The following is a 25,543-nucleotide window of genomic DNA, read 5'->3' on the forward strand; positions in this document are numbered from 1 at the left end:
GTGGTCAGCTTGACCAATTTGAGAGATGTGAGATTTGAGTCCATTCGCTTACTGCTGACCAGGGTTATCCTCTCCCTCTCTGTAGTCCTTGGTCAGATAATTTGTTGGCTCAGCTATGCTAAGTAGCAGGCAAGGAGATTTCTGCACTGTAAAAGAAGAGGAGAATCTTGCTGAGTGATTGATTGTTCCAGGGAGTCTCCCCTGAAGGATGTTTACGTTCCAAAACCTCTTGTAACAAAACCTTGTGGTAAATGGAGTTGAGATTGTTAAAAAGTGCAAAGCACTGCTCCTTGTGTAATTCTGTAATGAGACTGTGATGCCAGCTGTACTGAGTAATCAGTGCTGAGGAACAGTCTGCAGTTTCAGGTAATGAAACAGCATCTGGCAGCGGCAGTTCCTTGTAAGCACAATTCTGCTCAACAAGTGCTATGAGTTTTTGGAAGTCAGAGGATCTACAGACATGCTTTGTGCTGCCGTATATGCTTTAGATTTGAGGTTAGTCAGGTAGATGGTTTCAGAGGAGTTCCCAGTGAATACATCCTGAGATAAGGCAGGGTGATATTACAGGGGGGAAAAGCAAAAGCTTTGTAGTGTGGAGCTTCCTTGCTAACATGCAGAGCATTAAACTGAAATTGAGATGAGAGCTGACATCACAAGCAATGCCAAAAATTGAATTAAATACCCATGTGTGCAGGGCAAGGCATTGGACAGTTTCACCTGATTTAATACTTCTTCTCCTAGAAGTACAGATATCCATCCTGTTGGTAGTATTCAGTACAGCTGACTGTTTCTCCTTTTAACAGTTGTTATTTGAGACAACTCTTTTTTTATAATGCAAGTCAAGTATTCTTAACCTGTAGTATCGGTTAAGATGTTTTACTCTGTTTGTTATCAGGTCAATTTCCTGAAGGAGCTGAAAAATTTTGTTCTGGATTTCACATCTGCTTGGCCACCTTCCTGCTGGACACTTCTTCCTCTATGGACATGCCATAAGAGGTCCTAAGGCCCACAGGAATGCTGGGCCCCATTGCAAAATCATGGTTACATTGTGTGATGCATGTTCATGTCCTGCATCACATCAGCCCTAGCTGAAAGTAAATGCCAGGCCACTGGTTACCCCTGCTCTGGGTGTCCAGTTACCATGCAGGTCTGATGCTCCCTGAGGTGTATCTCCCTTCTCTGTAGGGGAACCTGTGTGACACAGCCATCCAAATTCACCGAGCTAAATCATGTGGCCTGTATGAATCCCCTTCAGGGTTGTCTCTGCTCCAAGCAGTAGGTGTCAGTGTGCATCCATCAGAAAGGATAATCTCAATGTAAGTGAAAAAGATCAGGAATCGTGAAGACAGTTGCTTTTAGTGGGGTTAGTTTTCTGCATAGTAAGAAGGTAGTGTCAAAAATAACGTACCACATTTAAAGGAAGGGTCATTTGATCTGAGTTTCTGAAAGCATGGAGATGCTGAAAAAATACTGAAAGTGTGTCATCTGTGTGATGAGACATCCCAGTAACTAAGAGCACATCTCTTTTATTTTTAATCTCATTATTTTCACATTTTATATGAAAATATAAAGTGAAGTAGTTGTCTTAAAATGGATCCCACGTGAGTCTGCCGTATTGCATGTCACAGTGTGGAGAGTGGGTAGTGTTTAGACTATTTAAGTACCTATGAAAAGAAATTTCTTAGGTCATGGGTTGAAATAATATATTCATGAGGACTTCAGAAATTTCCCATCTGAAATGTCAAACCTATTTAAAAATTCTTGACTTTGCTGGAGTGGCAAAATGGTAAAAAGTTTTTGCATCTATTGAGGCTTTCTTACTGTTGTGCTTGGCTTTCAAAAAAGCAAAAGCAGGAAACTGTTTTTGCTTCCTGAATAAACAGTTGGGTTGTAAATAAATCTCAGCAATGAATGACCTTAGCACCAGATTGTAGCTTATGATTTAGGCCATTAAGTATTGTCAGGAAGTAATTAATTGACTTCATAAATGAAAACCCAATCTGGGAAAATACTGTGCCAGTAAAGTTAGTTTGCTCTGTTTGATGTTTTTTTCTTTGCTCTTTTTACCTGGAAGCTAAAACATCAACAGTGACCTGAATGAAAGAAATTTGGAGAAGGGGCTTTGCTGTCCAACTCAGTTATTTGTCTGCTATCACAAAATCCCCAGCACTGACCAAACAAGGTGCAGACATTGAATGAGATAATTCTCACTTCAGTGCACATCTTTTAAACGTAGAGAGTACTAGTTAGGGGGGCAGGCAAGCTTTAATGTGCTTTAAAGTGATGAAAAATACCACCTTCCCGTACTTGAGGTTGAAACAGAATGGGAGAAGAGACCATGCAGTAAGAGTTTACCTTATGTGTGAAGCAAGATGTTATTCAGAGTTGATGGAGAACCTCTGAAAGTGAGCAAAAAAGACTTGAGTAAACAAGTTAGACAACACTAGGAAGTGCTACAGGTCAGACTTCCTAAAAGGAAAAGCATGAGGGTTATAAGAAGCCAGTTCAAAAGTTTATAGCACTTAAAACAGCTGTGTGCCTTGATGCAGGTTTTCTGGCTGGCTTTCTGAAAGTAAAAGTCCCTAGCAGTGGGAAACTGTCCTGCTGCCTTCTGTCACCAGAGAAGAACCTGTAAATTCTATCAAAAGTTGGTGTTTCTCGGCATGCTCTGCAGCAGCTGCATAATTTAATAAAGATAATCTGGCTGTGGAGATAATTGACCATACGTATCAGTGAAATGGAGCAGATGTGAGGAGAAAATAATGAACTGTAGCAGAACATGAGTTCCCATTGTCTGGATGATTTACTGAGCAAGGCAGCCCTTCCAAGGCAGCTGCCTGCACGGGTGGGCATGCCAAGAGGGCTCTTCTAAGCAAGGCTTGCCTCGCCTGCTCCGTGAAGTGTAAATCCAACAGCAGAGCAAGTTTTGCCACCCAAGAAGTTTGGAAAACCCCGCAGGATACACCCTGCCTGCCTGGTTGCTCTTCTGGGCTGTGAAATCCTTACTGGGTGGTGTCTTTCCCTGGGTTTGCTAACGTGCTCATGCACCTCCTGCTCTGTCCTGCAGCAGGCTCAAATCCTAAAACCACTGTGTAACTCTCTACCCTCCACCATTTGTTTTGGATGTGAACTTCCTCAATATAAGAAAGGTTGGTGGAGAGTAAGTAAAGCAATTTAGCAATACATTTAAATTAAGCTTCAAAATGAAATAGCCAGAAAAGTTACCAATTGTGGAATTAAGAGGAAGTTGGGGTACCTTGAAAAACTCTGATTTAAAATCTCTGTCTTATTGAGAAGGAGCTAATGAAAGAGCATTAAAATATCACAGAATTAAGAATAAACTTGGATTCATTACACAAGGAAAAAGTATTTAGAAGGGAAATATAGTAAAATCAGAATGTCAGACCTTCATTTTGTAGTCATCCACTCAGCCATGAAACTGTATGCATACTTCCTGGTTATTTGTCAGTAGTTTGAAAATTACCGTATTACTGTCTTTTCTGTAGCATTGGTGTTGTCTGAGTAGGGCTTTTCTAGATACCACAAAGGAATCGTTACGCAAATAGGCAATATTATTAATTAGTTGGGTTAATGAATTGGTGTTAGTAAAGCACACAGCTAACTGTGAATTAGACAACTACAGAATGTATTGGAGTGTTATAAAAAAATGTATGGATAGATAAACCTATATCCTAAGGATGTTTTTAAAAAAAAAAATAGAATCCAAACAGTTGTTTTTTTCCTCTCCACTACCATTTTCCTGACATGAAAACAGAGAAGAAGGGTGTGATAACACCCTTGCTCATTTTGTATTACATGTAAGTATTAGAGAAAGTTGATCCGATATTAAACCTACTCCCACATGTGTAGGAGCAGTAGCCAGCATATGAATTATTAGCCTACCACACTAGCTCTTTGCTTGCTAATGTGTCTCCCATGGGAGGCCAGGTCTTAAAAAATAGTTTCGGACTGGGAAGAGGCCAAATAGTTTCTGTAAATGAACGAGAAAGCAAGTAGAATGCTTGAAACACGCTTTTCAAATTGCAAAACCATCCAGTAGTTAATAGTCAAGATGTTAGATGTGGGAAGAGAGGAATCGTGCAAATTTTTTGTTTCCTATATGCAGATTGTGTGTCCGTACTAATAAATACAGTAGTACTTGTTTGTATGTCTTCTATTCATGAAATCGTATGAATGACGCAGCTGCTTTGGTGCTGTGCAGGTCACGTGGGATATACTGGCAAGTCCATGACTGCTTTCCTGGTATACCACCACTCCAGGGACCTGTGCCTGGACTGGAGAGGTGTACTGAGTGAAGCTGGGACTGTAAAGGATGAGTGTGTGGTTAGGGCACGTTGCTTAACCCACATGGAGCTGAACACACTGGTTCAGCCTAAGGAAGCTGAAGCGTATTGCAAGTCTGATTTGGAGCTGGGTGTTTGTGGGGTTTGTAAATCGGGAGTCGGTCTGTTTTGTTGATAACTGTAGTGACTCCTTGCTTACCCCTTCTATCGTCTGTTGCCTGCTAGAGTGGTTATCTGAGTGTTGCAGCTTCTTAGATAACTCTAGGCCCATACAGTGAAGTGCACAACATTTGAGGAACAGAGGAAACCTTTGGGTAGTGAAGGGAAGTCAGCTGTTGATGGGTCTGCACTGGAAAGGTTTAAGAGGAATTGGTGAAGACTGAAAGCAATAAATGGCTATTTTGGCAGGAAACACCTTTTGCATCTATCCTGGCTCATATACCCTGACCACAATGCCATTTTATTGGGATATATCAGTCAGTTGTACTAATTCCTGTGTTGATGTGGGGATAATTTGAAATGAACTCCTAGGCTTGTAGCTTATTTGACCTAACGGAGGTCAACAGGACCTAACAGGACCTAACAGGAGGGATGAATAGGCAAAAAAATCACTTTAGCTGCAAAGCTGAGTCAGTGTGGGGGAAAAGGAGGCAGGATGGGACTCAGCTTGGCAGAGGGAGGAAGGCAGTGACAGCTGTGCCAGGTGACAGGTCAACTTGTTCAGAAGGACTTTAAACAGCAAGCAGTTACTCCATTTGACCACATTTGTGTTGGCTTTTTCTGAGCCTGAAAACAGCCCAAGATAAAAGGGAAAGAAGAGAATGTAGGTTTTATTTTTTTAAAATGTGAAGCAAAGAACGTGAATATCAGAGAGCAGTTAAATATTAAGTGTATATACATTTTCAAGTCAGCCTCAAAAGACAAGGACTTTTGTGATGAGGCTAAAACAGTTGGCAGCAGCAGAAAGCTCAGAAGAAAGCAGAAAAAATCTGCGGTGTGTTGAGGTTGAAATACTTTGTTAGACCTTGGCCTAATGCACGGGAATGACAGGGAAATTAATTCTTGAGAATATTGGCATTGTCAAAATGTGCCATTTCACAGTGGGAGAGAAAATCCCTTAAGGGGAAAACTAGTGGTGTGCGCAGGCAGTTGTTGTTGAGACAGCTCATACCTTTAAGTCTTAGCGCTGCAAAGAACAAGAGTTTTCAAAACCTTATTGTGATGATAAGATCTAACTTTCTTCTCTTTTTTCTTTTATGCAGTGCCCATGTATCACAAGTCAGTAGCAACATTCCTGCTACAGGAGAGTAAGTGTCTCTTGCAATTTTGTAGCTATCCTTCTTGCGCATTGGAGCTTTTTTAAGTATCACTGGTTATTCTTTGATTTCTCCTTAAGGGTTTGTCTTATATTAACAAAAAAAAAAGAGCCAGTTTCCCAGCAAAGCAGATCATCTGCAATGATAATAAATCACTTCCTTCTGAAAAATTCTCAGGCCCTTGGTTCTTTGCTCGCACTGTGCCTGCGATGTTTTGGTTATGCAAAACTTGCATATTTAGAGAAGCTATTTGCACTGTGTTATCCTCTTGCTCTTGTTGGCTCCCTGTTGCATCTCAACAGAGGATGTGACTTGACCCCACTACCATAACTGGGAGCAGCAGAACTACGAGTTGGCTCTTTTACCAGAGCTGGAAATTCCCAACGGCTGATGGGTTTGCAGAACTGATTTGTGTCAATAGTGAACTACAGGCGTACTTGGCTAGTTAAACCATGTGGGAGTTTGCAGTTGCCAAGGTATTTTGACTTTTTTGGGGAACTGCAGTCTCAGCAGACTTTCAAGTATAGCAACTGAACACAACTTCTGTAAAGGGGAAGTCAACCCAAGTACAGGATCCCATGCTCTATCCACTCAGTTAAAAATTAACCAGCAAATCCTGAAATAACGTTTTAATTATGAAAACAACCCAGTAGAAGCTATACAGGGACTTTGGACGAGCATGTTTGAAAAACCCATTCTTCAGCAGACTACTTAAGCATTGCAAGAAACAGAGATGGGATGGGGATGTAAAAAAAATGTGTTTCTATGTGATCTCTTTGCAAAAACAACAACAAAAAATTAGATTTTGCCCCTAAAAGCTTCCTCTGATGAAGGATGGAAGGGAATATTACAAGCAAATATGAGTACCAAAATGAAGGAGATTTGGTTGTGTTGAAAGTTCAGGTAATTCCACATCTTTAAGCGATGCAACTGCAGAGGATCCTTTGCTGTGGTTTGTGTGGAAGCTCTCTTGCTGCCCCTGGGTGTGACTGTGATCTCTCACCAGAGTACATCAGGGATGGCTTTGGGTGCGTTCATGGCACAAGAATGTGTGAAAACAGAACGAATTCAGAACAAAATCCATGCTTGGTCACAAAGTTAAACATGTTAGGAGTTTGTAGTGAGCTACTGCTTGCATACTCTCATCCCTGTGTGAGACAGCAGTGAATCATCTTCTTGCAGGTGATCCATTGCCTTGCTGAGCTTGTACTGCACAACAGGCTTGACCAGTGTCAGCATGGCTGGGGATCATATACAATTTTGTCAGGCCAAGGACTTTTAAAGTGGAGGGTGAAAGTTAGACACCAATGTCTGTAGTTGCAGTAGGTAAAATTAGATGTTCTACAGAAGGTTCAAACATCCCTAGAAATAAAAAAGAGCAAGATTAATTGGGAAGGCTCAGCTCTTCTGAGGGACCTGAACTGCAGGGTATCTGAAGATTTTGGCTTTGCTTTTTGCATATGTTGTAGCCCTAGGACATTTTGTGCTGCTTTGCCATCATAAAAAAAATATAGCCCGCAGATACCCTTGCTTTATTTATTGTTGCAGAGAGGGAGCTCCGCAAAGTCTTTGAGCTCAATTGACCTTATTTTTCGGCTTGACAGGTATTTAGAGAAGACAATCCGCTCAGCCGTGGAGCAGCATCTTTTTGATGTTCATGGCTCAGGCAGCCAGAGTTCAGAGGACTCTGAATCGGGAACATCTTCAGCCTCTTCAAATGTGTCTGCCAGGCAGAGGAGGCGGCACCACAAAGAGCAGGAGGAACCCCGGAGAAACAGAGACATGTATGAGCCTGATTTCTTTGTTTTGGAAAGTATATTTGGTTAAGTCTACCCTAGTCATGTCCTCTTATCAAGGCGATACTACATTCTATTATGAAATGCACTGGCCTTTGCCATGAGTTGAAAGGGCAGAGCAGGCTGCAGTGCCTGTGCAGAGCTCCATTGCATCAGTTAGAGCTGGGAAATTTAGAGTTTATTGGAGATCATGGAGTGGGGCAAAGCACGATAAGAATCTAGGGGGGTTATGCAGTAAAGTTTTTAATTACAGTATTGGGAATTGGTTACTTGCAGTATTTGTTACATTAGTGGAAATTCCCAAGCAGTTGGCTCTATCGCCGGTAACTTTTTTTTTAACATTGGGCTTAGCTGCTTTTCTGAATTCAGAATGGCTTCAAAAACAAGATTAAGTTCTCCTTTTGTGTATGAAGGCACAGCTTGTGTTTGGACTTAGTGAGGAAATTTGGGAGTTTGTCTAAAATTAGAAAAATCTTCCTTTTGATTAATCGGAATTTTTTTTTTATGCACCCTATTACACAAAGTTTAAACATGATCTTGTGGTGAATTTCATTAAATGTCTGTGAAAGAATAAAGATAGTACCTATTTTTTCCTTTCATACTCCTCTACTTGTGGCACATATTATGTGATACAAATATATTACCACCACAGCCTTAAACACTTGCCCAAGGCATATCTGTGTTTGAGGAATTGTAACTACAGACTTTGCAAGGCCATGTTCTGATCAGTGCTTACCCATATGTCTAGCTTTAACCCAGCACCAGTTCTTGTAAAGAATGTGTGTGCTTCACTGCAGTATTGAATTGCTAGGATATCAAGTTAGATTCCAAATAAACATCTAGTCCTCTGTTTTTCCTGAATACTGAATTCTCCAAATCCTATTGGATCTGCACCATTCTGTACAACACCACTTCTGTTCAGGTGCATAGCCATCAATACCTCATGTTAATATTGCAGCAGTGGTATTTCCCAAAATGTGTCAATGCTACTGTTGTAAAAAAAAATCTACAGTTACCCAAAAAAAAAAAAAAAGCCATTTCCTTAGAGAATGAAAATGTGCTGCGAAGATGGACTGGGAAATTAGCACTTGCAAGTCACCAAAGTATCTGACAGCAGCTCTAAAGTAGTTTTTCTTGTTTAGTCGCCCTGCTGACAGGCTTCTCAGGTAAGTAGGTCACAGACTGGCTAGTGTACGTGTTTGGAAGCGTATAGTACTGCGGGGCTTTTTTTCAACATTGCGTTACAGAGCTGCCTTTAGATATGATTGACACAGTTATTCAGGTTCAGTTCTTAAAGCTGGAGACAAGAATTTAAAGCACATTGGAAGTTTTGAATGCTGGCCGGGATTCAAATTGTTTTCCCCAGTTTCCTTAGGTCAGATTGCTGGGACTCCTTTGGGTAAATTATCAAAATTGGGAATTTCTTTCTGTGGTGGTTGTTCTGATTGTCAGCGACTTCATCTCTTTGCCTTGTGATGGATCACAAGAGGATTTGTAATAGGACTACAGACAGGAAAAGTGTTTATTACAAAAACACATAGGTGAACTCCCAGGCTTTGAAGGTTACGTGATCCATGGGCTCTCTATATGTAATTGGTCTGCTCAGGGGTTTATAAAAATTTCCACAAAGGCAAATGTGTTATCTTAGAAGTTTAATCAGAGATTTATAATACCTCTTTGTATCTCTTTTCCACCAACAAAAACTAGAGAACTGTGATACAGAAAGTCACTGGAGCCTTCTGGTTTTGCTTTTGTTCTGAATACTTGTCATGCTGGCACTGTCCAGATACTGCAGAGTAACTGGTTTCTTGTGTTTCTTCACCAGTGCAAGACTAGATAAATTCTCCTGCTGTTCGTAGAAGCAGGTTTTGGAGCCACATGGCAGTAACACATACAACAGTCAGCAAATATTCCAGTTTCAATGTCAAGTGTAAGCAGGCTGCCTTTAGCCTCTGGCAGGGTAATACAGTGATGAATGAGGCACACTGTGTTTCTTCTGTTCCCCTAATGTAGTGATGTGTTATGTATGTGCATCTTCACTCTTGGACAAATTAGAGGGAAGAGTACTAAACAGGTTGTGAATGGAAAGCTGCATGCTGAAGACCCAGCAGGTTAATTATGCACGGCAAGACAAGCCATATGCCAAGCTTCTGGAAAACATGAGCAAACCCCACCAGCCCAGAGGGTCCCTGCTAATGCATCACGTGGTGGCTTAAGGCTAGCTGTCCACTTCCCTTCCCTTAGCAGAGCAGTCCTCTGTCCTAGCAGTTGTGTTGCCATTGCAAAGATACATTTATGTTTTGTGTAATTCCCAAATAAGATTCAAGGATTTGGCTAAAGCACTACAGTCCTGCTCTTACATTTGAGAGTATGAGTAAGAAGGACACAATTATGTGGTGTCATGCACCAAAGGAGATCCTTGGACCACAGCTGTGAATCACTTTTCTAAATTAAAAGCACGTGTCTCAAAGGAAAATATGCTGCATATTCTCTATAAAAATACCACAGACAGCCACAGGCTAGTCTACCTTCCATCTGAAGTCAATGGGATTTTCTGTGTTGGGTTTAGTGGGAAGTGAATCAAATCTCAAACGTTGATCCTCACAGCTTTCTCACCTGAGGTGTATACACTTGGCTTTCACTCCCCAGTGGGATTTAGCATTGCACAGTGTGTGATTTTTGCTGCATTGGGAAGAACCAGAGATACTGGTTTCATAGGGCATAGAAGATGTTGCCAGAACTAGTCAGCATGATGCAGTTCTCTCTTGGTACTGTAAATATAGCAGAAGAGCGTTTTAAACAACCTCTTGTTGTAATGTCCCTTTTCTTTTTAGGGAAGTTGTCAACAAAGAAAACATTCCCTCTGGATTCAGCAATCTTGAGGACTGTATTCTAGCTGCTCAAGAAGTAGAAAAATTACAAGACGCCAGCTCTGGATATCTCAGTGAAAGGAATAAATCAAAGCGGCAGAAATCTAGCACCAGGCTTTCAGAGCTCAATGACAACCAGGACAGTCCTGTGGTAAGCCAGCATGCTGTACTATTTGACACCTGTTACTTTTACTAGGGTAAAAGACTTTTTTATTTCAGTGCACAACTTGTTCTTTTAGGAAGCCTTTTTTTTTGCCTGCAGTACAGGCATAAATGGCTGTTTTGAACTATGGAAACACTGGATCCTACACTTGTAACCTTTGTGATAAGGCAACTGAAAAGCTATATTTCTGCTATGACCCTCTCACTCCACCTGTAGTCATTTTCTCTTTCCACAACTTCTTGCTTTTTTTTTCTTTTGAATTCAGTGAAGCATTTTGGAAAGCAGAAAAGGAAATAAGTCTTTTTCCCAGTCTTTCAGAAGTCTTACAGGGAGGTTGGAACCTTAGATGTAGGTTCTCATGTTCAGGTCAAGTTTATTTTTATGTTCCTTCTAAGCTCCGAAACTAGATTTCAAGTGACTACTTGATAATGAGATGACAAAGGTGTTTTATGTCTTTTCCCAGAAGTCTGTGTGTTACTGTGGTGTTTGCAATTTGCAAAGCAGTTTGGAGAGTGTTGGTCCAAAAGGTGATCCCTCTAGCTACTTTTTAATGAAGACGTGAATGACTTTGATATAACGTCGTAAAAATCTGGAATAGTGTAGAATTTTTCTGGCATATTCATGTGTAATCTCCACAGTAGAAGACAATTTGCCAATTTTTACAAGCTGTAGAATAAAACTGATGCACCCTTCTTCCCTCTCAACCAAACCAAACACCGATTAGAGTATCAGCAGGTGAGAAACTGTCCTGTGCTTCATGCAGGGTCTGCGTACAGTGGCAGAGGTGCTGTACATCCCAGGGCCTGGCACTGAGCATGCATTACAGGGTTAATAGTAACAGCAAAAGCTGTGTGAAAAGACTGTCCTGAGCTATAGGGCATTTCCTTCAGTTGTGTTTGATTAAGTTTTAGATCGTGCTGCGAGCAAGTGAGTTCTTACCGTGACATTGTGTTTGGACTCATTTTGTTTAGATCATAAGATTGCAATGATTTGATGCTCTTACTCCGTGCAGAGATTCTAGAGAGAGGTGGATTTCGCTTATCTTCACAATAAAAAGAAGGCAAGGTGCCAAAAATTGTACACCGTGCTCAGTTTAGTAACTTAGATTTAATGTTCAGTATCAGTAACCTTCTCAGGAGATACTTCATGAAAGCAGAGTGAGATAGACACATTCACACTTGGAGTCTTTGCTTGTAGCAATGGATATTGATAGGCAGAGGTCTAGTGCTTATCCTCTTTTCGGCACCTCTTCTCTGCCTGTGGAGTGTAAAGCAGTTTAAATGTAAATGAGAATTTGTCTTAGGATTTAGGAAAGGAAAGACTGACAGAAATGTCTGCTTTTGGTGTGGATCTGAAAAACATTCATGAAACCTTAAAACATGCCCAGAAGAAATGTCCTCAAACTTACCTGTATCCACTGGACGTTGCCCTGCCTCTCATTTTTTGATCTCTTGAGGGGCAAAGTCTGAAAGGAGTGTAAAATGAACTAACCTTGTACTAAAAGCAGTTTGACCACGATGATCATCAGCATGGTTCTTGCTTGGTCTGCTAGAGGAAATGTCACAGTGGGATTGTCAACTGGGAATATTGTTATGAAACAGCTTGCAGAGAGCTTGGTGCTACTCTTTTGGAAGAGCAAAAGCTGCTTTTTAAGTTTTAATGTGTGTGCTTATTACATACTTGCATTTCAGAGACTGCCAGAAAGATGCATGGTGGTTTAGCTCTCTTTTGGCTACACCATTATGCTTCAAATAATAACCCAAATTAAACTGCCAACTTGAAGTACGAAAGGGCATAACCTGCACCTTAGCATTTACTAATAGGCCTTGGTCATGTGAGCAAGTTTTTGATGTTGTATCTCCTTAACTACCTTTTTCTGAGCCTTCCTTCTTTTCCAAGCCTGAAAGAGTATGTAGGACAGTGCGTGGAAGCTTTCCTCTTAGCTGCCTGATTGCATCTGACTCAAAAGTGTAAGTCAGCAGTGGAAGAGCTGTCAGTTCCACTTACTCTCCCAAGCAAACCAACCACAAAGCATTAAAAGCTTGTAACTGCGTTTCAAAGACACAGTAGCCAGGTACCAGCAGGACTTGAAGAATCACATTAGTCAAGACTGGAATGACTGACCTGTGTCACCTTTTGGGGCTGGAGGTGTAGCAGGTGAGAGAGGGCTGTGACTGTCCTAAAAAGTCTGTGCACATAGTTTCCAGGGCAAGAACCACACTATGCCACTGACTGGCTTCCTCATACTTAAGAGGGGTTTTTCCAAAACCCAGGGTAGAAATCTCCTGGACGTGTGCCCAAAGTGGCAACGTGGCTTGTCCTCACAGTAGTTTCTCAAGCTCTTAGAGGACAACAGCATTAATGTTCCTAATGGTAGCCAAGGCAAACATCAGAACAAGTTGTCATAACCAGTTGGATTTCTTGCCCTGCACTCATATTAGTACAACATTATATTTTTACACACGGCAGTCATTTTGCATTCTTCTACCTGTTTAAGAGGAAACTAGAGAAGGATTTGAGGATTTGGCTGAGAAGTGGAGTATTTTCTAAGATAAACATAAGGAGTCCTGCTGAGAAGATGCTTGGATTTTGGTACCTGCTACTACAGAAGTTGCACAGACCACAGAACTGCTTCCAGGCTCAGGCTGTCTCTGTCAGTCTGTAACATGGGAACTTGCGGGGTGCTGTGCAGAATTATTCTGTTTTGATGTTTTGAGGTCATCTGATGAAAGAGATCAAGCAGTGAGCAGTTGGGTTTTTTGCAGATTGTGCAAATAAATTGTGGGATTTGTTTTGTTATAAATGTGCAGCAGGCAGTAGTCTGTTGTCTTGTTCCTAGAAGTCCTGTTTAATATTTTTATATTTGATCTGTTTTATGGCCTGCAGCTTGAATCTGTTTCTCATATGTATCTTACTGCTTTAACATTGTATTGCAGAGTATGGAAAGCTTTAGCTCATCCAAGCCTATAGACAGAACAGGACCTGATGACATGGAAATTTTATCTGAAGAAAGGTGATTTTTATTTTTTTTTTAATATATGTATGTTTTCCTTTCCCTGTGATTGTAGTAAAGCCTGAGAGATCTTCCACCACAGACTATGAGGGTGACATTTAGTTATGCTGCAGAACAGCATTACCCACCATGTTAACTTCAAAGTAGAACTTCATGGAGGCACTGCGTATGTTGTGTGGGCTTTGCCCTGCAGCATATGCCACCAAGACTCTTTTCCCAGCCTGTTAGGATTGTCTCTGAAGGTGCTGATGGTGCAGACCTGAAAAGAAGTCAGCTGTGAAGCACCTGAGCCAGCATACTCCACACAGAGGATTGCAGGGCCTGTCTTACCTGGCCTCTGGGTTGGGAATCTGGCCCTTTTCTTTCTGCTTCTGCAAAAGCTGAACAGCCTCAATCTGCTCCCCTGAGATGACAATTCCTCTTGACACCTATTTGGTGGGAAAGTCGTACTGATTTGGATTAAGGGCGCTGGAATTAAATTACATTATTTATTTTTCACAAATAACTTCTGAGAGGAAGCAAAAATACATAGTTTAGCAGCTTGACATGCTGCAGCCCAGAGTGTCCCTTCATTTACTGTGTGAATTAGCGAGGGTGCAGGAATAGCAAGAACATAAAAACCTGGTGTGCGTGCAGGAATCCTGCTTGTTTTTGTTACAAGACAGTCTGGTTTTGTATTTGTAATATGTTGGTTTGTTTTTGTTTTTTTTATAGCAAAGAAAGTGAAAACGATGAGGTTTTTTTCAGGCATTCTCAGGTTGGTATTTTATTTTGTTTTGGTTTTGTTTCAGTTTTCTGGTCTCTAAATGAGCCTTTTATTGAGTAGAAACAAGTAGTTAGTTACGTGTACAGTTCTGTGAAATTTTGTTTTTCTCAGAGAAATGGAGTTAGCATGTACTTTTTCTTTCCCTTACCTATGCTTTTTATTTACATAATTTAGGGAGCCTCTCAACCACTGAGTAGTCTGAAAGCATCTGCTTCAGTCCCTTTGATCCCTCCTTGCCAAAAAGGGAAGGATCACTGAAGTCAGCACATTGGTTTAAGTGATGCGAAGTTGCCTTATTAATCATAGCAAACAGGGTGTCTTATCTCCCAGGGCAGTAAGATCAGCTTGTCTCTCTTGATTTTTCTAAAATATCTTGGTCTTTTATTTATGATTTCCCAGCGCAGCCTGTTGCTTTTGAACATAGGTGTCTGCGATCCATTTGTCTTTAGAAAACTGGATCATCTCCTGTTTCTTTCTCAGAGTTGGTAGTTGGGATGGATGTCAGGAGGGAACGTGTGGCATTGATGGCAACAGTTTTTCCCCCAGCTTTCCGTTTCTCTTCAACACACACCTCCTGCATTGGCTTTATGGTGTTTTTTATCTGACTGTTCAGCAAATCAAAGATTGGGGTTGGGTGAACACCGTTGCAGTCACTTGTTCATTTGGGTTTCTTTGAAACACCTCTAGACAGCCAAGCATTTAAAATACTGGGGAGAGTTATTTGAGGCACCTCTCCCTCAGCTATGCACCCATTTTAGAGGAGCACAGTAAAACAGCTGTAACCAATGTCTGTTTTTTCTGGCTGTCTGGAGTTATCTGAAGGCTGGTAATATTTGTAAACTAGACTCCTCATGTGGTTGTTCGGGGGTTTTTTTCCAGTAAAAGCCACTATGCATTTATTGCCTTTGAAAGACTCTGTTTCTGGTAGGAATTATTTCCATCTAGCAGGAAAGAGAAGAGATTGCTAACAACTGAGCTCTAACCAGCTGTGTTGTAGCTGGAGAAGTTTGTGGGACCCTGAAATATGTAACCTCTGCAAAGGGTGTTCAGGGCTGCCTGCGATCACTGCTCTGACTGGGCTTAGATGGATCTCCTACTTGGCTCCCAGAGGGTCAGTAATCCCCAATGATCCTGCACTTGCTCGCGAGTTGTTATATTTTCCGGACTGTAGATTTTGCAACACCTTGTTCCTCACGTATCTACTTGCTGGTGGAGGAGGTGCTGTTACTGCCATGCCACACAACACTCCTATTAAGCTTTTAAATTAGCCTGGTGGAGGTATGTTTGAGTATGAAATCATAATCTTAAAATAAACTTCTCTTTAGGACAAGTTTTAAAATGTAGAATTTTAACTGCAGGAGAGGACAGCCTTAACCCAGAGCCTGTATTATATAGGAATTACAGGGTCAAGAAAATGTTACATTCCCGCAGAGTTGTTTTACATTCCTTGCCCCCTTATAATCCTTTTGCTTAGGAAAGCTTAAAGACATACGTTTCATAACAAACAACCCATTATGTATCAGGAAGGGATAGGGACTTCCTTTCTCTTTCTCACCCTGTCTCTGGTCTGAGAATATTAGGAAAGGTATTTGGAATTTGCCATAGTTACCAGTTGTGCCAACTTGATTCTCCATGAGGCTGTAAAAATACCTTGAAACTCAAGTCCCAAATGAATTTTCAGTGCTTTTGTAACCTTCATAGTCTGCCCTTGGAAGTAGCTAAATTCCAGGATGAAAAGCACAGCTTTGTAGTATCTAGGTTTTGACAAGGGAAGGGTATTTAAGATTCACACCAGCATGGCAACAAGTGTAGAGGGGGATTGGCATGACTCAGAAGTAAGGCAACAGAATGGCTGCATTCCTGCATCAGGTTGTATTAATAAGATGTGCTTGAGGATGCTTCCTGCTTGTGGTTGTAAGGGATGATCAGATGTAGGGGAAGAAAGCCTTCTAATTTGAATCCACATGTAACTGATCAGAATACAACTTCCTGATCAGAATTTAAAAACATTTCTGTTGACATTTATTTCTAGCTGCTTGAGCTACTCTTTGTGCTGAATCTCCATTGGAGCAGCGAGAATGAAAGTAGCTGACTTGTGCCCAGGTTACTTAGATCTGTAGTTACTGCTGCCTGCAAAGTATAGCTGCAAAAGCAGCTTCTAAAAAGCAGAATTCAAGTACCTACTTTGAAGATTTTTTTCATGGTCATTTATGTAATATCCGCAGTGCACTGAGGCTGCCAAGCATTACCGAGATCATCAACTTGCCGCCCCTTCAGTTTGTAAGAAATTGTGGCACATCCATACCTAAGGCAAAGTAGTTCTCCCTTACATTATTTTTTTCCCTGGAGGCTGGCAACTTGTGGCATCAGGAAATCAAAAAGGAAAAATAAGTGATGGAAACACTGAATTATCAACCCCTCTAAGGGTTTGGAATGCACATTAATGCAAAGGAAGTTAAACATCTGCTTTCTTGAGTCTCCTGGGTTTTTACCACCATTGTTCTTCAGAACACCTGATGATTTATTCATTGTATTAGAGGCTACATCGGTGAGCAAGGAAAGGAGAGCAACTGGCAACAGGCAGAGCACAGGCCTGTTTTTAAACACGTTTTAAATGTTTTCTACAACTCAAGTGACTTTAGAAGGATGAGGACATGGATATGATCTTTCTAATATATCTGTAATGGAAATGTTTACCCATCTGGGAAGTGCTCTTATATCTGCCAAAGATATCTTTTAAGAGTCTTAATAAGCCAGGAGATAGTACACTCTTCATAAAAAGATGTTTAACTCTGCAATTAGTATCAGTGGTATTTTCAGGTTGGTCTCTTTGAAATTCTTAATCTAGATAAATTCCTCTCTTCACACTTCTTTATGTTATTAAAAATAACACTTGTTTTGAAACTTACTGCTTAATTTCTTTCAGCCTTTAAAATACTGTGCTGGCAAATTATATGCAGTTTATCAACGGGTACAGTTTGTTCTTTTAGTAAATGTAGAAGACTGCCTGTTTCTGGCCACTGACCAGTCTTTCTGTTTGGAATGTACACTGACTGTTTAGATCCTAGCAGGAAATTTGTTACTGAACCTTAAAGAAATATTTAAGTCCTCCCAACCTGGAAGCAGCTTAAAAGATATTGAACGGTGAATTAGCATTTTTCCATGTACAACTCTCACAATAAACACATTTGTAATCAGATTTAGCGTCAAGCTGTACGAGTTATTAGTGTTTGGCAAACTGTCATCTAGTGTTTCATTTTGTTATGCTGTTTCAACAAGGTGATTTATTGAAATGAACAGGAAGTACACACCTCATACAAATAAAATACAGAAAACTCTTTACAACACCAGGGTATTCATCACCCTGATTTTTAGAACCATAGAACAGCCCAGGTGGGAAGGGACCTCAAAAGATCACCTGATCCAACCTTTTGTGGGAAAGGAAGCCTAGATGAGATTATTTAGCACCCTGTTCAATTGCACGGATTGATGGAATTGAATCCAGATAAGATTAAAACATTTACTCATATGATTTGTCTACTGGGCAAGGTTTTCTTTCCCCTCTTCATGAAATTTACTTGTTTTTCTCTGCTCAAAAGGGAAAAAAACATAAACACATCATTAACTTTATGCAGATGAAACAAAGTAAATGTGCCTTAGTGGTGTGTATTAGGGATATTGAAGCATTTGACCGTGCTTCTGGATTCACAAGAAAAATACGTCCAGAGATACCAGTTATTTTCTTTAGGTCCATTTTCTTTGCATATCAGCATATGCAGATTACTAACTAGATTATCAAAATACCTGCAGGGAGAAAATCTGCATGTTGACTACCTGCTAGACTATGTTGGAGAGAATTATGCCTAAACTGTTCTTATCAAATTCCACTAGTTTATGTAGTAGTGTAGTGCTGTCTATTCGGATAGCTCTGTGCTTGTTGGTGGATTTATACATATCACACTATATGTTTATCTACATGCTTTACAGTTCCTTTTCCCTGCTGCCCTCTGTGTGGCATTACAGCTGATTTGTTTTAGAGTCACAAAACTACTCGTTTCGTCAGGCACTATTGCGGACACGCAGTGTGTCTCTGGATTGTGGGAATGGCAGTGGTTTCTGCATAAATGCACACGACGTGTGGTATGTGCAGGGGTGAATAGTGGTGAGACAAACAGCAGTTGCTCCTAGGTAGTGCTAACTGGTGAATCATTTATTTGACAGCATTCTACCTTTTTTTTTTTTAATTCCTAAGTCATTGGATGCTTGTGTGAATTTTTTGGCTTTTTCCCAGAGTCCGCACTGCTTCCAGCTGAGATGCCAAACCCTACTGCCGTTTGGATTTGCGCAACGCTGCTTTAATACCCCGAGCTCCTCCATAAATAGTTCTGCTCTCCCCACGCCCAGCTAGAAAACAACCACAGGAAATCAGGGAATGTGCAGCCAGCACAGCTTAGCTGGCACTAATTGATCTGAGCCAGCACAGCCTGCATGAGAGCATTCATGTACGTAGCCTGCACTGCTTGCTGTCTGCAGCTGCTACCTCAGGAGCTCTGGTGCCTGCTTTTTAGAAGGCACCATATTGCTACAGCCTCACAACAGCAGCAGCGGTTCTGTTGTTGCTCGAAGGAGTTGCGCTCCTGTTGGAAGTGTACGCAGCCACCCCCTCCCTCTCCCTTTCTCCCTGCCTCCCTCCCTCCCTCCCTTTTCATCCCAATCCATTACTGGAGGCTTTTTCAGCTGCATGCAGTTGTCAGGGCAGGCAGTCTCGAGAACTTCCAGTGGCTTTCTAAAGAAGGAGAAATTCAAGGAAGGCAGATGGACAGATGTCTTAACTGGTGTGAGTGAGCAATTAGTACATAGGGGTCACCAGGCAGGGGATTTGGATTTGGAGCTGGAAACATCAGGGACTGTTTGTTTGGATCCTATTAGCTAAAGGCATGAGCTTACTGTTGCTGTGACTGCAGGGGTTTTTTTCTTCCTCTGCATCCTGAAGCGTTTTTTTTTTCTTTCTCTCTCATTTCTTTGGGTGTATGGGAACATAGCTGACTACAAGTATGAAGATTCAAGAGCATCCAAGCATGCCTGAAAACAAGTTGCAAAGAAATCAAGATGCTGATGATCAGGAAAACAGCTTTGTATCTGAAGTGCCTCGGCTGGATTTAACCTCACTGTGTGATGACAACAACTGGGAAGGTAGGATTGTGTGATGGCTGGTCATATGAGTGAAATGAGAGAGAGGGAAACCTGAGTGGGCTGGGTGTATCTTTATGTGATCGTGTTCTTATGCTAAAAACAACAGGAAAGCAATTTTGTCCTGAATGTAGAACTGAAAGTTTGGAGAAACTGCAAGCAAATACTAAATGGTACTAAGTCTAATTGTCACTTAGAGGGAGAAAATTAATTGTTTTATTCTTGAAGTTACTTTCATGTTCCGTTTAGCACTTTTATCCCTGAGTGTTTCGGGATATCTTATTTCATGGTGACATTGGAGATTTAAGCTAGACTGTCTTGTACTTCAAAGCAACTGAGTGTTTCACAGTCTAAAAGGAATATTTCTTCCTCTTCAATCACTATTTGGAAATAATTATTTGGATCTGAAAGGCACAGCTGGAAAAAAAAGCTGTCTATCTGTTACTTTGTCTTACAAACAACTTTTTTTTTATGTATTCTGTGAAGGAAATATGTTTGCCAGCTCAAGTAGCAGTTTTAAATTGATTGTATGTCATTTAAATTATTTTAATACTGTTTCTTAGGTCTCATGTCCAGAGTGCATGCTTGGTGGGCTGTTTACACTTACTCTTTTAAGAGTGGGAAATCTGGGCAAACTCTGTGGGTGCCATGAGCCTCAATTTCATTTGAAATTGAGATGAAATTAAGGTGTCCAGTGCTTCTGGGATCAAACCCTTTTCCAGTTACTGAAATGTTTCTATGTACAAGCAAGAATTCTTCCGTTAGTTTATGCTTTAAGAGTGAAAGATGGGTTTTGTCAGGGAAGAAACAGGAAAACGCAAGTGTTTTAATAAAGCAGGAGAGGGAAAACGTGCTACTAATTCATTGCTCTAAAAAAGCAATCTCTGAGGAACACTGAGAAGTGAAGTTCTCTACTCTTGCCTCCACAGTGTACGTGACCTAGTACGTTTTGCCTTTCCTTCTAGGACAGAAGTAGTTATGACACTTCAGGCATGAGTAAAGAAAACCCGCAGCCATGGCTGCCTTTGATTCAGCCAGGAATTCAACTAGTCACCCTGGACAGGAGGGAATTTTTCCATTTGCTTGCTGGGCAGGGAATCCCTAGATGGAATCACCACATGTGCAGCATGGCTGATCAAAGAGCCTCAGAAGGGCTCCCAGGCAGCCTTGGCCACTCTGTGTTTACTGAGATGCTAATTAGCAGAGCCCTGCGGGGTCTCAAGGTGGGGTGAGCACGTCTGTGTCCTCAGAGGTGATGTGTGGCTTCAGCCATCCTGTGAACCTTTGGAAATAATGACTCTTTTTTTTTCCATCCTGCATTAGTAATAGGAGTCATATGAATGCACGAAGGAGAGAACACAGCTCCTTTCTGTCTGCCAGTGGCTTTCCCACTGTATAAAATAACTTGTATCTTTGGTACAACTTCCTTGTAGCAGGCATGCTCTTATATTTGGATTCTAGCTTTCTTGCCCTGCAAATACGAAGCAGGATTAAGGGCACATGTGACTGCACTTGAAGAGTGCTTCTCTCAGATTCTTCCTTCCTCCCGTCTGTTCATGTGTATTTCACAAGAGGAGGAGGTGGGCAGTTGCAAAAGAATCAGCTGTTGGGGGTGAGAGAGACATCATCTTCAGAAATATGTGCCTTCCAGAATCACCATTTTGTTGGCGCGGATGCAATAGCAGCAAAATGGTGTCTTCTGTATCTCAGCAAGGAGGGACTGAATCTTTCCCTGCTGTGGATGTGAAATCAAGCTTGCAGCAGCCAGGAAGGGAAGGTATTAACATCAACTCTCAGACTACTTCTCTAGCTAACGGCACAGTCTGTTGTTGAGACTGGCTTTGCAAGGCACGGTTGTACCACCCATCCACAGCTCTAGCCAGGATATCCTCCTGCCAGCCAACCTGTGTCACTCAAACCTTCACACATCTCTCCAGGATCCGTGCCAGAGCTCTGGTTGCATCCCCATTGGAAAGGAGGAAGGACCATGCCTTCAAAAGTGGCAACACTGAACTGTTTATTGCTTTGCTCTAGCAAATTTGGTAGGTCTGTCTTTCAGGAAATTACCCATTACACCGTTGACTGACTTTTGAGGACAAGGTCCTCTGTATCATACTACAGGAGATACAGAGCATCTAAGGACAAGGGCAACTGCTGGGACTTTCACAAGTGACTTGTGAGAACAGTTACAGGTTGAGGGGTTGCCTTTGGCTGTAGCTGTCACTGCCTCGAGTGTTAGGAAAAAGCCTTGAAAAATGGGCACAAAATTACACAAGACAACGTTGTCCGTTGACTAGGTTTTATTTGTCAGTCAAGCAGGCTCTCCATCGTGTTAAGACCAGAGCTGCCATAAAAACCCTCATTCAGGGGCACAGAACTCTGATAGTTGCTACCAGGTGAGCTGGCAGAGTCCCATGCCTTTTATGTTATGCTAGAAGTAATTTTTACCAGATTTTTCTTTCCCATAAGGCTTCCCACATAGTCAAAACTCTACACAAGAGGAGAGATTTGCTGTACTTCTCCAAACTGTGTTCCCTTTACCTAAAGCTGAGCAGAGACAGGTCAGAGAAATTTGCATCCCGCAATGCATAGGCTCACACTCCACCACATGCCCACCTTCTGTGTCCCCCTTGCCTGCTATGTATAGAGGCATATGTGTAGTAATCATCAGGCTATTGCTGTAGTAGGCAAGGCGTGAGCAGTGCCCCAGCCAAATTCAAGACCTGAACTCTTAGCCTAGGTGCATTTCCATGGTCCAGAAGTAGTTTCCGAGTGTGCATCTAACAGGTGCAAATCAGGTAGTTTTGTTCTCGTGCTGGGTGTGAACCGAGGTGTCTCTGTGAACTGGGATATCTGACTGCTGGGTTTGCCTGCTAAACTGGTCAGTCAGTGCCAGCTGAGATGGCTTTGTAAGCAAGCATTTTCAGAGCTGCTTCCATAGCAAAGGTTTCTAATTGTTGTGGATTATGTTTGAATTGGGTGCTGTGACTGAGGAGTACAGAGTGTTCTCTCACAGTCCAGAGCTATTGTGCAGATTTCTTACCAAATGTTTCTAATTCAAGCCCAGAACTTGCTATCCTGTCCTCGAGGAAAATCTGGAAGTATGTTGCTCTTCGGAACAGTGGCTGGCCTTGTCAGCAGATTGGGCTGAGCAGGCAGTTCAGTGGATCAGTATGATGTGTGTGATTGCTGCCGATGTCACCTGATTACCGATGCTTTAAAAAAAGTTCTGTAGCTGAGATTTCAAGCAGAGTTTGCAGTAACAAGCACTTAAGGAATAATCAACAGACATTTTTCTGCAAACTATCAAGCTTAAAAAAAAAGCAGAAGTTTAAAATGCAAAAACACAATTAGAGTTCTCAGTGTTGAGAACTCAAGTATTGCAGCACTTAGACCCTGAGGGTGAAGCTGATCTACAAATAGTTTTACCATTGACTTAGTTGATACTTTCCCATGAAAAAAACCCAAAGGAATGCAAAAATATCCAAATAGTGTAGCAAAAGGGAAGCTGCATTTAGTTTTCTTTTTTTTTAGCACTGTGAACTTAGACTGATCAATGTATTTGCGTGTAACAGTCTTTAGCATAAGGTAAATCAGTAACGAAGCACATTTCATTTTTATTACTAACTGTAGAAAAAATAATTGCATTGTTTACTGAATTTATTTTATAGCATCAATATATTAAAAATGTGGTTTTGATTGTTAAAGTTTGCTTGCTAGCTGAGAGATGTGTCATCTCACTAACTGAATAGGCATGGCAGTGCTGTATTTGGGCCATTCTTTTGATCTGCGTAGGAAGAATACCTCCTGATGTATTCAAACAAGGATATTTCCATACAGTTATTTTTAAGATGAAAAAAATAGGTTGTTACTGAGCTAGTGAATGCTTTGGATAGAGTTTTAAATTGCTTTATTCATTTCATTGTAAGAGGTCTTTCTGGACTCTTTCAAGTGGCATTTTGATGCTAGGACCTCAGGTGTTGTAATGAGTTTAGACTTCTTAATCCCTATGGACCTACTTCAGTTTACAGCAGCTAAGGTTTGGCCTCCTTTGTTTGATAGCTGGGTGTGTGTAAAAGCAGTTAGCAGCAGGCATCAGCTGTGTGGCTGCAGAGAGGGAAACAGGAGATGCCTATGGCATTTTGCTGGCTGCACCTCAGGTGGTATTTGTGTGTGGACACCCCTCTGTTGGCCCTGCAACCCCCAGTAACCCTGTGGCAAATATACAGTGTAATTATAAAAAAAGACATGTTTTTGTCAGCAAGAGGGCTTGGAGCTCACTAGTAATACACCAGTGTGATACAATAAATCTTTCTTCCTTCTTGCATTTTACAGATTTATTAATATCTCCAGCCCTCTATGCAGCAGGTTTGCAGAGAGGTTATATTGCTATAATGTGTCTACAGAGTTCTGCAGAGCCACACCTGGCAGATGGCTGACAGCTTTGTTGAAAGATTAGCTGGTTTTGTGGGATTTTGAGAGGGAGTGCAGCGCTTCTGAAGGACTGCAGGCTCAATACCAGCATAGCTCACTGCTTCTGTGCCAGCTTAGAAAAGGCAGACCTGAAAGAAATGCCTTGAGAATCTGACCAAGAAATAAAAAAATTTTTCACCCTTTCTCTGCACTGGTACAGCTACAGTGGCTAGATATTCCCTTTTGTTTTTTTTTATGAAAAGTTTTCATTAGGGAAAAGAGGGGGGGGAAAAGCACGTGGAAAGAATGTGGAGATGGGTAGAAAACCAAGAGTTTTCCCTGAGCAAGAAAGATCTGTTCAGGACAGAAAATTAATAAGGGTAGCTGCCCTGTCAAGTCAATGGCAAGGAAAAGGTGAAACATCTACATTCTTTACTGAGATTCTATTCTTCAGTTAGCAGAAAGGGGAAAGGGTGACAACATTAATCATGATAGCAGATACTTCAAACCCGAACCATTAAGTCCAGGAACTTAACAGCCTTCAGGAAAGGCTCAGTGCTTTGACAGCTATCTTGGATAAATGAATAACAAAAAATATGTATCCTGTTAAACAGGAATTGATTGATTGTACACTGTCAGAAAAAGTGGCGGCTTACCCTTAGTGGGTTCCTATATGCTTGTGTGATCCAGCAATTCCAGTGCTTCCAGCTGAAGCACCTGGCACCTGGCCAGAAGAAGAGAGAAGGCAGTTGGACTACAGCTCTGGTCTACTTTGTGATCTGATGTAGATAAAATCCATAATTCTATATACCTACATATATTCCTTGATTAATTGCTGTGTTACTCTCTGGGAGTCTAGCTGTTTTGTGTGTAGATGAGTTTTTTTCTTCTCAGTATGTTGGGTCAGCAAGGGAAACGAAATTACCCATAGAGTCAGGCCTTCCAAGAGCAAGGGTTAAAACCAGCTGATTTTCTATAGCAACCATTTGTTCTGTCAAGTCTCAAATTTGATTTTTCCTTTTAGGACTTTTTTCTTCTCCTTTTTAACACTTTCTCCTTTGCACTGTGAGTTTCTGTTTTGGGGGAGTATTTTGAAATCAACAAAATAAAAAGTATATATACCTCAGTCTCAAATAGCTTATGTGAAGTGCTTTGTTGTCTTCTGGGGTTTGATCAGAGGCTCTTTGAGCCTTTGCAATTCCCTGAATGTTGCATGCTATCTGCTTTAAAAATCCACCTTGGACAAAGTCACATGCATCATGCATGATTAATAATGGCTTTGTTAGCTGGTGTGATAGGAGCTTAATTTGGTTACTGCTAAATATGCTGCTGATTTCTTCTAATTTATTCTATCTATGTAAATCCCATGAAGGTGTTATTTAACAATTTCCAAGAGCAAGTTCTGCTTGGGGGTGAGAGCGTATTCAAAGAACTAAAAGGGAGAGATGTCTAGAAGAATCCCATGCATCATGTAACTCTCATTCCTGCAAGTCAAATGTATCAATTTTTTTCCTTTTGTATTATTACCCTTTATTTTGCTACAAGAGATCTTGTGAGATCCTTCCCAAAATCATAAGAGATTCAGGGAAGTGGGTGCAAAATATTTCAGGTATTAGATACTGCCACGATTGAACTGTGCTTAGAAAAACTCTTTTTCCAGAAATTACCTAAGAGAATTGCAGGCTGCATAAGCTTTCTGATTCTACATGCAC

At 41.2% G+C, this 25,543-nt stretch overlaps 1 protein-coding gene across 6 annotated transcripts in view; it reads left to right on the top strand.

Annotated features, from left to right (window-relative positions):
- The window catches only part of FAM13A (family with sequence similarity 13 member A), a 136,458-nt gene that overhangs the window by 93,351 nt on the left and 17,564 nt on the right, over nt 1–25,543 (top strand). For 5 of the 6 annotated variants that reach the window (XM_027731756.2, XM_039382064.1, XM_027731755.2 and 2 more), the window contains 6 exons: nt 5,567–5,611; nt 7,225–7,404; nt 10,251–10,437; nt 13,386–13,462; nt 14,177–14,219; nt 19,271–19,421. In XM_027731756.2, coding sequence (XP_027587557.1) covers nt 5,567–5,611; nt 7,225–7,404; nt 10,251–10,437; nt 13,386–13,462; nt 14,177–14,219; nt 19,271–19,421 — 683 coding nt within the window. The remainder of the gene's footprint in view (nt 1–5,566; nt 5,612–7,224; nt 7,405–10,250; nt 10,438–13,385; nt 13,463–14,176; nt 14,220–19,270; nt 19,422–25,543) is intronic. The other variant, XM_039382065.1, reaches the window with a different exon arrangement.

Source organism: Pipra filicauda, unplaced genomic scaffold (assembly GCF_003945595.2).
Source record: "Pipra filicauda isolate LSUMZ 115617 unplaced genomic scaffold, ASM394559v2 scaffold252_size1811890_pilon, whole genome shotgun sequence".
NCBI lineage: Eukaryota > Metazoa > Chordata > Aves > Passeriformes > Pipridae > Pipra > Pipra filicauda.